The 14,606-nt window shown below is 43.5% G+C and overlaps 1 protein-coding gene across 1 annotated transcript; it reads left to right on the top strand.

The window, feature by feature from the left end:
• The first annotated feature begins 420 nt into the window (after positions 1-420).
• LOC132253155 (uncharacterized) lies at positions 421-1,210 on the top strand. Its single transcript, XM_059734563.1, has 2 exons — positions 421-1,053; positions 1,160-1,210. Exons 1-2 carry the CDS (start codon positions 421-423, stop codon positions 1,208-1,210), a joined length of 684 nt encoding a protein of 227 aa, XP_059590546.1.
• The last annotated feature ends 13,396 nt before the right edge of the window (positions 1,211-14,606 follow it).

Genomic DNA, 14,606 nt, shown 5'->3' with positions numbered 1-14,606 from the left:
AGTTGCCAAAACGCTTTCGAAAAGATTAAGCATTGTCTTATGCAACCACCCATCTTAAGCAGCCCCATCCCAAAGGAAAAATTGTACATGTATCTAGCAGTATCAGAATGGGCAATCAGCGTCGTTCTATTCCGCTACCCCTCACCTAAGGAGCAGAAACCTATCTACTACGTCAGCAGGGCATTGGCAGACGTAGAAACCAGATATTCAAAAATGGAGCTAACAGCCTTAGCCCTTAGAAGCGCTGCCCAGAAGCTCCGCCCTTATTTCCAAGCTCATCCAGTGATCGTACTAACTGACCAGCCTCTTCGCAACATTCTGCACAAGCCAGATTTGACCGAGAGAATGCTACAATGGGCCATTGAATTGAGCGAGTTTAGAATCGATTTCCAACCCAGATTGTCCATGAAAGACCAAGTAATGGCTGACTTCGTGCTAGAATATTCCCGAAGACCCAGCCAACACCACGAATCAAATAAACAAGAATGGTGGACTTTGCGAGTTGACGGAGCCTCACACTCATCAGGCTCTGGAGTTGGGCTCCTACTACAGTCCCCAATTGGGGAACATTTGGAGCAAGCCATCTGGCTGGGATTCTCTGCCTCTAACAATGAAGCAGAATATGAGGCCATCTTGTCCGAATTGGACCTCGCCCTTACTCTATCCGTCTCCAAACTCCGGATATACAGCGACTCACAACTCGTGGTAAGGCATGTCCAGAAGGAGTATGAGGCTAAAAACGCACGCATGGCGCGATACTTAGCTAAAGTAAGGAACACTTTGCAGCAATTCACCGAATGGACAATAGAAAAAATTAAGCGAACTGACAATAGGCGCGTTGACGCCTTGGCCGGTATAGCTGCTTCCTTCCCCATCAAAGAAGCTATTCTATTACCTATACATGTGCAAACCAATCCCTCTGTCGTAGAGGTTTCCACCTGCAACACCATTGAGGCAAACCAAGCGGACGATCAAGAATGGACGTACAACATTGCAGAATATCTCCGGACAGGCACTCTACCCGGGGATCCCAAACAGGCACACAAAATCCGGGTGCAAGCTGCCCGTTTCACCTTAATTGGGGGGCACTTGTACAAACGATCCTTCACAGGACCCTACCTTCAATGCCTAGGGTATTCAGAGGTCCAGTATGTGTTAGCTGAGTTACACGAGGGAGTATGCGGGAATCATTCAGGAGGACGATCTCTAGCACATCGAGCCCATTCACAAGGATATTATTGGCCAACAATGAAGAAGGATGCGACAGCCTATGTCAAAAAATGTGATAAATGTCAAAGGTATGCTCCCATTCCGCATATGCCTTCAACAACATTAAAATCAATCTCAAGCCCATGGCCCTTCGCACAATGGGGCATGGACATAGTGGGACCTCTCCCAACTGCACCTGCCCAAAAGAAATTTTTGCTCGTTGCCACAGATTATTTCAGTAAATGGGTGGAAGCTGAAGCATATCCTAGCATCAAAGACAAAGATGTCACCAAGTTCGTATGGAAAAACATTGTTTGCCGTTTTGGAATCCCCCAAACCATCATAACTGACAATGGTCCACAATTTGACAGTATTGCATTCAGGAATTTCTGTTCGGAGCTGAACATCCGGAATTCATACTCCACACCACGATATCCTCAAAGTAATGGGCAAGCAGAAGCCACAAACAAAACCCTAATCACTGCCCTAAAGAAAAGACTTGAACAAGCCAAAGGGAAGTGGGTGAAGGAGCTACCCGGTGATTACTACTCAAAAAGTGCTATTTCATAGCTTGTAATTAATCCTTTTAAACACTTTTGAGTAGTAGTTATTGCCTTTTAACCCAATTAACATGTTAAGGACCCTTGCAATCATTTCTAATCAAATTGTGTAAGTTTTGGTGTTTTTGTTAGTAATTTGATCACCAAAACAATCCAAGAATGAGAGAGAATTGTATATAGTTCATGGCAAAGATTTTGGAAGCTCAAATTCATGAAGAACAAAGCTTTGGAGCTCCATAGCCCTTTGCCAAAGTCGTTCAAAGTATGCAAGGAGAGAAACAAGGAGAAAGGAAAAACAGAGTGAAGAAAACAGAGGACAAGCAGCTGCAGTCTTCATGCGCACTTTTGGAGCACTTCCCGAAGTCCATTTTCTACATTCTATATACCATTTCAAAGCTCAGGAAGTCAAGAATCCAATGCTTCAAACGGTACGCGATTCGGAGTTGAAAGGAAGGAGTTACAGCCATTGCAAGCAGATCACTCCAAAGTGTTGCGAAATCAGCCTTTTGTTGCGAGAATTTCGCAGCCTTTTTGTACAGTGCTATGGAATTCCTCCTGAAGCTACCCGATACATGCCGCAAGCTGGAACACTGAGAACCTCAAGGTGGAAGCCAATTTCGCAGCCCTGCGAGTTTAACTTGTTGTTGCGAAAATATTTCGCAGCCCTCTTGAGTGTCTGCGAAATCTCGCAGACACCATTTTCACCTGCGAAATGTCCTTAGTGCTTCCTGATATTTGTGCACCGACTCTTTTAGATCTTTTCTTCAGATATTTTTGTATAAATTTTCATTCTTCTCCTTGTAAGCCACCAACCACAAGATTTCTTAGCTAGGAAGGTTGGAAAAACTCCTCTATATATATTCCCTTGCATCCAATGTAATCATATATCATATATAGAATATACAGAGCCTTGCTCTGTTTTTCCTTCTCTTTCATTTTTCATTTATTTTTCTTTCTAGCCAACCAAACTCTGAGGATTTTTCCACAGAGGATGAGAGGCTAAGCTTTTTGTCTCTTGGAGTGAGGAAAGCCGGGTAAGTTTCCACATGCATAATTTGGAAGTTTTGTTGTTTTAGTTTTTAATGAAGAGAAAGTGTGACCCGTTAGTGATTTCTATGTTTTTAGTTAACTTAAAACGCCTTTAAATCACCTGGGCCAACACTTGGTAAGGCAAGTGATTTCCAACCATGGAAATGCACTAGTTTACCCCTTGCGAGCCTTTGGGAGGTGACTTGAAGGTAGGATTTTCTAGAATAGCCAACACTTGGTAAGCTTTTGGACTCCTAGGAGACATCCATTAGTTATCTCTTGCGAGCTTGAGAAGGGAAGTCCAAGGTTAAAGATCTCCTTGAATGGTAAGTGCTCGTGAGAGGCATGAACCATTGCAAGTTGCATCAGTGAGAGGGATTTAGTGTTTGAACCCATTAATGGGAAGCATCTGTACAACACCGGTTGGAGAAGGAACTATATGTTAATTCTCTAATGCGAGGAAAAGAAACAAGTGACCGGAACTCCCATTTTGTATGAGGAACGAGCCTAGTGATCTGAACTCCAAGAAACATTTTTCTTTGTAAGTAAAATCAGTTACTTATTTTGGTTAGTTTAAAACCAAACCTTTTTCATTCAAACATCTTTATGTTTTCTTTTAAAGCTAACCATGAAATGAAAAGGCACCAATTCAGCTTTGAATTAATATCATTTGCAAAGTGAAAACCCATCCTAGTGAACGATCCTAGAGCCACTATGCTATAGTAGCTTTGTCTTTGCTACCCTAGTATATGGTGTAATAGGTTATAAATTTTGTTGATTAATCCCTCAATCAAGGAGCACCAGCTGGACACGAATCAGCTGAGACACCAATTGGGCACGAATCAAATGGCGCCGTTGTCGGGGATCGAACCCCGAATCAGATGGTGCCATTGCCATTGCCACTGCCACTGCTAGGGACGAATCAAATGGCGCCGTTGCCAGGGATGGTGCCACTTTACAGTGATATGATCTTTTGAGAGTACTTGTGATCTTCATCACAAGTTTGGTGACTTTTCTTTTCCTTTTACTAACTCTTTTTATGTCTTTATTGTTCATATTTTAGTATATCTTTTATTTAGTTTTTAGTTTACCTTAATTTTCTTTCTTTGAATCATTTTTCTTTTGTTTTCTTTTGTGTTCTCTGTTTTTAATTCACAAATTGCTAGTTGTGCATGCCATGTTGAATACGAGATAGCAGAGGAAGCCATGAACTTCATGAGTTATGTGGCTGAAGTCTCAAGAGGATGGGGTGAACCAAATGCTAGAGATAAGGGAAGAATGATGTCTCAACCTAAAGCTAAGGGTGAGATGTATATTTTGAATGATGGCATGGACATGAAGGCAGAGATTGCAGCTATGGAAAGGAGATTGGATGAGCTAGAAATGAACCAGATGCAAGAAGTGCAAGCCATCTCTCAAACACCATTGCAAGCTATGCCTTGTGCCATTTGTCTATCTTATGAGCACTTGGGGGAAGAGTGTCCTACCATTCCAGCCAAGAGGGAAATGTTTGGTGATTGCAACACCTACAATTCCAATTGGAGGGACCATCCAAATTTCTCTTGGAAACCACAGCCGCCTCAGTATCAGCAACCTGCTCAAGCACCACAGCAAGCCTCAAGCCTTGAACAAGCTATGGTGAATCTTTGCAAGGTCACGAGAGATTTTATTGAAAAGCAAGAAGCCACCAATGCTCGAGTCGATCAAAGAATTGACAGAGTGGAGAGTACTTTGAATAAAAGGATGGATGAAATGCAAAATGATCTATCTCAGAAGTTAGATATTCTCCAAGATTCAATCTCAAGGCTTGCCAACCTCAACACAATGCAAGAGGAAGAAAACTCTCCTTTTCAACCTTATCAAAATTCCATGAGTATCCATGAAATGGAGGCTAAGGAGGGAGAATCTTCAATGGTGAAGGAAATTGAAGAAGTGATCACTCTGAGGAGTGGTAAAGAGGTTGATCTACCCACATGCAAGCTAGAGCATAAGGTAGAGAGTGAAACAGAGAAAGAAAAGAGGGAGGAAATCAAAGAAAAGAAAAAGGGGAAAAGCATAAAGAAAGATGACTATGATGTTAATGTACAAAGAGAACCACAGAGGATAGTCATCAAGGAAGAATTGATGATGAAACACATGCCTCTAACTTTTCTCCAAGCTTTGTATGAGAAAATCATACAGAAAAAGCCCCAAGTGAGAGATGCAAGCTTCATATGGGATCCGGGCAAGCTAAATCAGGATCAAATTTTTTGATGGACTTAGTCTTTTTAAAGACTAGCTAGTCCATATCTTTTTGTTTCGTTTTTTTTTACTTGTTTTAATTTTGATTTCAATGCTTTAATTCTAATTTGTTTTGATGTAATATAGGTTTTTGGATGATCAAAATCAAGAGGAATTGCAAAGAAATTGAAGAAAAAAAATCGGAGCAAAATCGGAGCAAAATCGGAGTCAAACGGAGCGAAGACAGGGGAGAAACAGGGGAAAAACAGGGGTCTGCGAGATTTCGCAGCCTCTGCGAAATTGAAATTTTGCTGCAAAACCAGTTCGCAGCCCAATTGCCCTCTCTGCGAAAATTTTCGCAGCTGCGAAACCACTTTTGGCACACGAGTGCCACTTCGCAGCACAGTGGCCCCCATTTCGCAGCTGCGAAAGCGGCTGCGAACCACCAAAGCATGAAATCCTCCATTTCGCAGGGAAAGCTCCATTCCGCAGGGTATTTGCCAGCTGCGAAACCAATCTTGGCACACGAGTGCCACTTCGCAGTACAGTAGCATCCATTTCGCAGCTGCGAAACGCATTGCGAAGTGGTAAAGCCTGATTTCGCACCAAAAGTCCCATTCCGCAGGGTATTTCGCAATTGCGAAGCCGGTTTTGGCACACGAGTGCCATTTCGCAGCACAGTGACTCCCATTTCGCAGCTGCGAAATGGCTGCGAAGTCCCAAAAAGTGAAAATTCCCAATTTCACAGCCGCACCCCCATTTCGACAATTGTTGGACACATCTCGATCACTTCCCGAAGTTCAAATTATGCATGCAATATCTCGTTGGAAAGCTTGTGAAGTCATGAGTCCATAGCTTCAAACGGTGCTTGATTTGGATTTGAAATGAAGAAGTTATGGTCGTTTGAAGACAAGAGCGCAAAGCTGAACGGGAATTTCGCAGCCGAGACGCCATTTGGAAGGGTGTTTCGCAGTTGCGAAACCACTTTTTGGCACACGAGTGCCATTTGCAGCACAGTTCCCCTCATTTTGAAGCTGCGATACACCTGTGAAATCACCTTTGAGCTGCGAAATCACTTTTAAGCTACGAAATGGGCTGCGAGAATTCCCCTCCTCTACGAAATCCACCTCCTGCTGCGAAAATGCTCCAAGCTTCAGAAATGGGCTGCGAAATTGCCCATTGCCTGTGAAATGATCTCCAAACTTTGAAATGGCTGCGAAATCACCTCCAAGCATCGAAATGGCCTTCAAATTGCAAAATTGACTTGCGAAATGGAGGAAGGTTTGCAAAAACACCTTGCAAAGCCAAGGAAAGTTGCTAAAATGCCAATAGAGCCCTGCAACCATGCATCTGAAGAGGAGAGCCCCGCACACCTTGGGATCACACACACCAAGCCTCTCACTCCATTTCTGACCTCCTTAAACCATCAAATCTCATAGCTCCAGCTGAGAGCTCCAATTGAGGAGACTATGCCACTTAAGGAGACTACTTGAACAGAGGCCAAAGTCCTGATCCAACCCACTCAAGAGGCCATCACAGACACATCAGCTCCACAGGACCTTACCATTACTTGATCATCTCTTTATTTTTTGGTCTTTACATATTATATTAGTATACATAGCTCCTTGTTTTGATGTCTTATATTCTAGAATTGGATGTATTACTGATGATGCATCATATATAGACATCATTTTTGTTTAAACTTGGCATTTTTCTATTTCCTCTACTCACTAACTCTTATGTTTTCTTTGAAACATGTGGTTTCTCCTATACGACTCAGACTCCATGTCACTAAGGAGGTACCACTTCCTCCCTATTTTTTAATCGCTTTTGTCACATTGAGGACAATGTTCAGCTTGGTTGGGGGGAGAGTTGAGGAAGTAAGTATTGTTAATAATGCTAAGTTATTTTGGCAATTTAGTTGCTTTTTGCTTAATTTTTAAAATTTTTGCTTTAAACTCCATGGATATTAAGGATTAACTCTCAAAATTAAATGAGAGAAGTCGAGTTTCAACTTGATTACATGAGTCTTAGAGTTTGTATTATGCTCTTCTAAAAGTTGATGAATTGTTGAAACTCCCATTGCATGCAAACTTATCTCTTCCACCTTAAGCTATTCGCACACACATACATTAGATTCCGGTTATAAGATGTGAAACTATCTCACCCTCTAAGCTTGAGAAATCATAATTTGACACCTTTAACCTCTTTTTAATAGTGTTGGGACACCTCATAAAGACCAATGAGTCTTTGAAAAAATAGAAAAGAAAAAAAAAAAAAAAAAAAAAAAAGAATAAACTTCTTTACTTGCCTTGAAACCTGAGCATGGTCCGAAGGGGTGGTGAAAGCCTTTAAAGCCTGGTGCCCTAAGCCTTTATTGGTTGGGAGTCACCGATCCTCTGCTTGTTACATGGGTGAATTGGTTAAGTTTAGTAAGTGAAAAGAATTGTGAATAAGAGGTGCGTTCCTAGCCTATCAAGAGATGGTTAATTTTGCTAAGCTTAAAGAAAGACTTAGGTTGGGGGGAGATGATAGTTATCCATACTATACTCGAAAGCTAATCACATTAACACTTAGCTTTTAGTGGAAGAATTTGATTTGGATCTTTTGAGAGTGGAAATTCTTTTGATGCTTAAACTTGCATAATATCCATTCTTTGTACTCTAAGATCAAGTGAATGCTTTGACAACTCTTATTATAGGTTGAGTTTAACATCTTTATTGATCCATGGATGTCCATCATGCCACTCATATCATTTTTTGGAGTGATTTGCATGATCCCTTTTATGTATATTATTATAGTTACTTAGTTTTTATCTCCTTCATTGCTAAGGGACTAGCAATATGTCGGTTGGGGGGAGTGATTACTACTCAAAAAGTGCTATTTCATAGCTTGTAATTAATCCTTTTAAACACTTTTGAGTAGTAGTTATTGCCTTTTAACCCAATTAACATGTTAAGGACCCTTGCAATCATTTCTAATCAAATTGTGTAAGTTTTGGTGTTTTTGTTAGTAATTTGATCACCAAAACAATCCAAGAATGAGGGAGAATTGTATATAGTTCATGGAAAAGATTTTGGAAGCTCAAATTCATGAAGAACAAAGCTTTGGAGCTCCATAGCCCTTTGCCAAAGTCGTTCAAAGTATGCAAGGAGAGAAACAAGGAGAAAGGAAAAACAGAGTGAAGAAAACAGAGGACAAGCAGCTGCAGTCTTCATGCGCACTTTTGGAGCACTTCCCGAAGTCCATTTTCTACATTCTATATACCATTTCAAAGCTCAGGAAGTCAAGAATCCAATGCTTCAAACGGTGCGCGATTCGGAGTTGAAAGGAAGGAGTTACAGCCATTGCAAGCAGATCACTCCAAAGTGTTGCGAAATCAGCCTTTTGTTGCGAGAATTTCGCAGCCTTTTTGTACAGTGCTATGGAATTCCTCCTGAAGCTACCCGATACATGCCGCAAGCTGGAACACTGAGAACCTCAAGGTGGAAGCCAATTTCGCAGCCCTGCGAGTTTAACTTGTTGTTGCGAAAATATTTCGCAGCCCTCTTGAGTGTCTGCGAAATCTCGCAGACACCATTTTCACCTGCGAAATGTCCTTAGTGCTTCCTGATATTTGTGCACCGACTCTTTTAGATCTTTTCTTCAGATATTTTTGTATAAATTTCCATTCTTCTCCTTGTAAGCCACCAACCACAAGATTTCTTAGCTAGGAAGGTTGGAAAAACTCCTCTATATATATTCCCTTGCATCCAATGTAATCATATATCATATATAGAATATACAGAGCCTTGCTCTGTTTTTCCTTCTCTTTCATTTTTCATTTATTTTTCTTTCTAGCCAACCAAACTCTGAGGATTTTTCCACAGAGGATGAGAGGCTAAGCTTTTTGTCTCTTGGAGTGAGGAAAGTCGGGTAAGTTTCCACATGCATAATTTGGAAGTTTTGTTGTTTTAGTTTTTAATGAAGAGAAAGTGTGACCCGTTAGTGATTTCTATGTTTTTAGTTAACTTAAAACGCCTTTAAATCACCTGGGCCAACACTTGGTAAGGCAAGTGATTTCCAACCATGGAAATGCACTAGTTTACCCCTTGCGAGCCTTTGGGAGGTGACTTGAAGGTAGGATTTTCTAGAATAGCCAACACTTGGTAAGCTTTTGGACTCCTAGGAGACATCCATTAGTTATCTCTTGCGAGCTTGAGAAGGGAAGTCCAAGGTTAAAGATCTCCTTGAATGGTAAGTGCTCGTGAGAGGCATGAACCATTGCAAGTTGCATCAGTGAGAGGGATTTAGTGTTTGAACCCATTAATGGGAAGCATCTGTACAACACCGGTTGGAGAAAGAACTATATGTTAATTCTCTAATGCGAGGAAAAGAAACAAGTGACCGGAACTCCCATTTTGTATGAGGAACGAGCCTAGTGATCTGAACTCCAAGAAACATTTTTCTTTGTAAGTAAAATCAGTTACTTATTTTGGTTAGTTTAAAACCAAACCTTTTTCATTCAAACATCTTTATGTTTTCTTTTAAAGCTAACCATGAAATGAAAAGGCACCAATTCAGCTTTGAATTAATATCATTTGCAAAGTGAAAACCCATCCTAGTGAACGATCCTAGAGCCACTATGCTATAGTAGCTTTGTCTTTGCTACCCTAGTATATGGTGTAATAGGTTATAAATTTTGTTGATTAATCCCTCAATCAAGGAGCACCAGCTGGACACGAATCAGCTGAGACACCAATTGGGCACGAATCAAATGGCGCCGTTGTCGGGGATCGAACCCCGAATCAGATGGTGCCATTGCCATTGCCACTGCCACTGCTAGGGACGAATCACCCGGCATCCTATGGGCCTATCGAACCACACCCGGACGACCAACAGGAAACACTCCTTTCGCCCTCGCATATGGAATGGACGCAGTCATTCCTACTGAAATGGGTCTTCCTACTATCCGGACTGACGCAGCAAAGCAGAATGATGCAAACACAGAATTAGGAAGAAATTTGGATTGGACGGATGAAGTAAGAGAAAGTGCAGCCATCCGGATGGCAGACTATCAACAAAGAGCATCCGCCTATTACAATCGCAAAGTAAAGCCTAGAAGCTTCAAAAATGGTACGCTAGTCCTTAGAAAAGTTTTTGAAAACACTGCTGAAATGGGCGCAGGGAAACTCCAAGCTAATTGGGAAGGACCCTATATAGTGTCTAAGGCAAGTGAAAGTGGAGCCTATCATTTACAAAAGTTAGACGGAACTCCATTACTTAGGCCATGGAATGTGTTCAATTTAAAACAGTACTACCAATGAAAAAGCAAGACAAGTACAAATGAGAAAAGAAGCATTGTATTGATATATGAAAATGTATGTACAAAGAGGTCTCCGGACCACAAAAATACAAAAAGAAGATTACAGAAAAATTGCAAAAAGAAAAGCTATCAGGGAGCAGCCTTGTCAAAAAGTTGCTTCTCTTCACCCGGAGGAATTGAAGGGACATCTCGTTTTATGCCATTCTTCTTCATGCAGCAGCGATAGCCGAAGATGAAGGTATCATCCACTTGTTTTTGATAATCCGCTTCAAGCTCCTCCCTCTCTGCAGAAAACTCCCGCTCTAGCTCTTCTTTTTGCGTTGTTAAGCGCAGCTGCAAATCTTCTTTCTGCTTCTTTTCAATTGAAGCCTCGGTCCGGAGCTGGGTCACCTCCACCCTCAGCTGGGCCACCTCATCCTCTGCCTCATGCAGGTGGGCCTCCATCGATTCCTCCCGGCTCTTTGCTTCAGCCAAATCCGCCCGGAGGGCCTCATTCTCCCCCCGAGCTGTGGATAAACTGGCTTCAGCCTCCGCCAGTCTCAGACGCAGCTGATCTTCACTATCTTTGCGCCGAGTGGCGAATGCCCTCATATAATCAGTGGTCCGCAGCAGGTCAGTGAAAAGATCGTGTTGTTGAGCCATGCCGCGGAGACCACTCACCAGCTGCAGACAAAAACACAAACGAGAAAAGCAAAGTTATCAATCACACCACAAAAACACATCAGAAGGACAAAGAATCAAAAAGCACACAAACAATATACCGATTCCACCATCTCGAACATCTTGGCTGAAGGCATGACGGTGGTCAAACCGGGTGGAATCTGTTTCAGCTTATCTTCCAACTCCGTGTAGCTAAAAGGACTAACGGAGCTGCAAGCAGCATCATTAACGGGATCCCCCCCTGATGAGGCGATAGAAACCAACTCTTCTTCCGGATCCGGGGCCTCGACATTTTCGGCTAGATGGGGCTCGCCGGGTGCATCCTCATCCGGAACCACCAGGACGGCTAGAGTCTCAGTTGCCATCTCTACTTCACCCCCCTCCGAATGAGCGTCGTAGGCGGATGAGCAACTAACTTCAATCTCTTGCTGACGATTTTGAAGTTGGCCGATGAGTCCGGACCTCAGATTGCGCACCGAATGCGGCCTCTTTGAAGGTGGCCCCTTCACCAGAACAAGAGCCAGACGGTCCGGATCGTCAGAGGGCTGACTCTGGCTTTCTGCCCCTGCTTCCTCCATCGAGGTCGTACAAACGGCTTCAGCTGCATCGGCATCCGGATTAGGGGAGCCCGGATGGTTTATGGATGCAACTTCCTCAGCCAAATCAGCCAGACGGGCAACCACTGCCAATGAGGTACCCGAGTGGTTCAACCCCGCGACGTGTCCGGGTCCGCTTGAGATAGAATGAGGAGCAGGGTTCACTGGCTCCTCTATTATTACCTCCGCCTCGTGAGTAATTGACGGAGGAGCAAATTCTTTGGGAGGAGTGGGCTCCCTCACTCCCTTTCCATTCTTCACCAGCCTCCTCTTTTTCGCTGGAGCTTTATTTGGATGAGAGGCTGCGCCGCGTTTCTGTCTGGGAGCCTTCCGAAGGGTTCCTTCGTTCTTTCTCTTCTCCCGATCATCCAAGAGTGCTCGGCGTTTTTCAGCGTCAGCCTCTTTAAACTCCTGGTAGACCGGGAGATCCTTCACAGTATAATGCTCCCCAGGCACTAACTCCTTTGGCATCTTCCTGGGGAGAATATTGATGATATATTCCTGGGACTCTCGGAAGACCGCCATTAGATTTCGCGCAGAAAGCAGCGTCTTGTAGTGCCTCTCCTTGGCATCTATCTCGAATAATTTATTGAGACAGGCAAAAGACGCCTTTTCTACCCAGTCCACGATGTGGCCCCTTTTTTCCGGACCTGCATTAACAGCAACAAAGAATGAGAATACCATCCGGAAATATCAACAAAAATACAACAAGGTAAAATCCGGACAACAGTCGCAAAGCAAACTTACCCGGAATCACTAAAGAGTAGTTTGGAGAGAAGGGCCTCCCCGGACGCCCTGATAACCCCGCCCATGCACCCCGGACCGCCACGTGTCCCTTCGCCCCTCCCTTCGTCGAGTCTGGCAGCTCTGTCACCAATTGAAAGGAGGGCAGGTGAGCGGACATGCTGAAGATGTCATTTTTTACCTTCTTCAGCGAATATACAAAAAACATCTCCAGCAGCGTAAGGTCGAGGTTGTACAGCATGCTTATGATGCTGCATCCCATCAGCACCCGGACGATGTTGGGATGAATGAAGGCAGGTGGAATCTGGGTAAAATGGAGGAATTCCTTGAACAATGCCGGCAGAGGGAACCGGAGCCCCGCGTTGAATTGTTCCTTTGAGAAGATAATGGTATTTTTTTCAAACTTCTCAGTCGAAACAGGCACCTCCTCATCATTCAGCAATTCCACGATCACGCCATTTGGGATGCAGAACCGGTCCCGGAATTCCTTCACATCCAGTTTGTCCGTCGCTTTCTCACGAGCATCGCCGGCCCGGGAAGATGAAACAGTTCTCTTCTTTGAAGACATTTCTTAGCCCAAAGCTGAATCAAAAACCTACGTACAAGAAGTGCAACAGTCAAACACAGCCAACCAACCCTATAAACCCCAAACGATAACAACACTCAGAAAACCTCGCACCACCAATGTACCCATTCAAAAATCCTTGACTCTACCCTAACAAGAAACCCCCAACCCACAAAAACACAAGGGAACAACGGAAACCCTTAAAACACCCAGTCACAGATGACACTCGCCCAAACAAACCAACAACACCAAAACACAGAAAATGCAAGAATAAGGCACAAGGAATACATACCGAGTGTAAAAGAAAGGCAGGGTTTGCAAAACGCAAGGCAAGCACCGTCAAAACACAACAAATCACCGTCAAGAAATTCTAGGGCTTCACTCAGAAAAAGCAGAAGAAAGCACAGAAGGAAGAAGAAGCAAAAACTCTCAGAAAAAACGCAATAGGAAAAAATGCAACAGAAGGCACAGTCTGCTATTTATAGGGGGACAGCCCCTCGGAAAGCCAAACGCCCAAACAACGCCATCATAGAAACGACATGCTGCCTGGGAATACCCAGATTCGGCGGCTCATCATAAATGTCTTTTTGGCTCTCGCACCCCCACTCGCCATGTGGCCCAACCAGACAAAAGGTCGACTTAGGTTTCAAAAAACCAATTATTTTTTTTAACCCGCCCATTTTTGCTCAGGCAAAATAGGCAAGTTAAAAAAGGGGGCATTGTAGGGACCCCTCCCTCCGAGAACATGTGGTAGAGAACACGTGGCACGCATCTTACAGTGACACGTGGCACGCATTGTCATCCGGGTCACCCTCATCCGGATCTTCCCATAAAGCACACATGGCACGCTTTTCCGGACTACCTCAAGGAAGATCAAACGACACTTATAAACATATCATCCAGACGGCTTACACAATACATCCGGATGATCAACATATTCCATCCGGATACAATGGTCCGGATCATTGACTAAAGTAAGCAAGTCTCACACGTTACCACAACAGCCTGTCATGGCCCACGTTCCGCCGCCTGCAGGGTGAGAGGACAAGATGAAGTGACAACAAGTCACTTCCTATGATCATTCCACATGATCACTTCTCACGATCTCTGACAGCCGCATCACCTGCCACGATCCCTGTCAGCCGCCCGTAGGGTGATGATGGCCACGCTGCCACCTAATGTCATCATGACAACATAAAATATCTCCCCACCATTAATGAGAGGAACAGTACTCTTGGCACTATATATATAAACCTTCACACGAAGAGGAAGGTAACCTCCTGAGACCTAGTAAAAGGTCAACTGATTTATATCTCTCTCTCTAACCATGGCTAACAAAACCATCGGAGGGTGCGTCCGGACACCCTGTCCGGATGCCTTTTGCAGGTATAACGACTGAATCAAGAACCTATCTTAGTTGAGGTCGCATGTCCATCCATTTGGCAACTACGTGGAACACCAGGATCGCGAGGTATCAACAATGTCATTGATTTTAAGAGCTCTATTCTCTAAAATATGACAGTCACTCCTTCTCTTGATTTTCAAGCTAGCCAGTTGACTTTCGAATATCACATATTGTTGTTGCTCGAAACTAGGAACTTGCTTTTAGGGGTCAACTTCTTAGGCCTTGATTGATCCATTGGGTTTATATTTAACGTCATATTAACCAAGCTATATTGCCCAATTAACAAGCTATCCCAATAGATTGTGTTTATGCA

Source organism: Vitis vinifera, chromosome 18, assembly GCF_030704535.1.
Source record: "Vitis vinifera cultivar Pinot Noir 40024 chromosome 18, ASM3070453v1".
Taxonomy (NCBI): Eukaryota; Viridiplantae; Streptophyta; class Magnoliopsida; order Vitales; family Vitaceae; genus Vitis; species Vitis vinifera.
The sequence above is the reverse complement of the archived record's forward strand: the minus strand, read 5'-3'. Positions and strand labels throughout refer to the sequence as shown.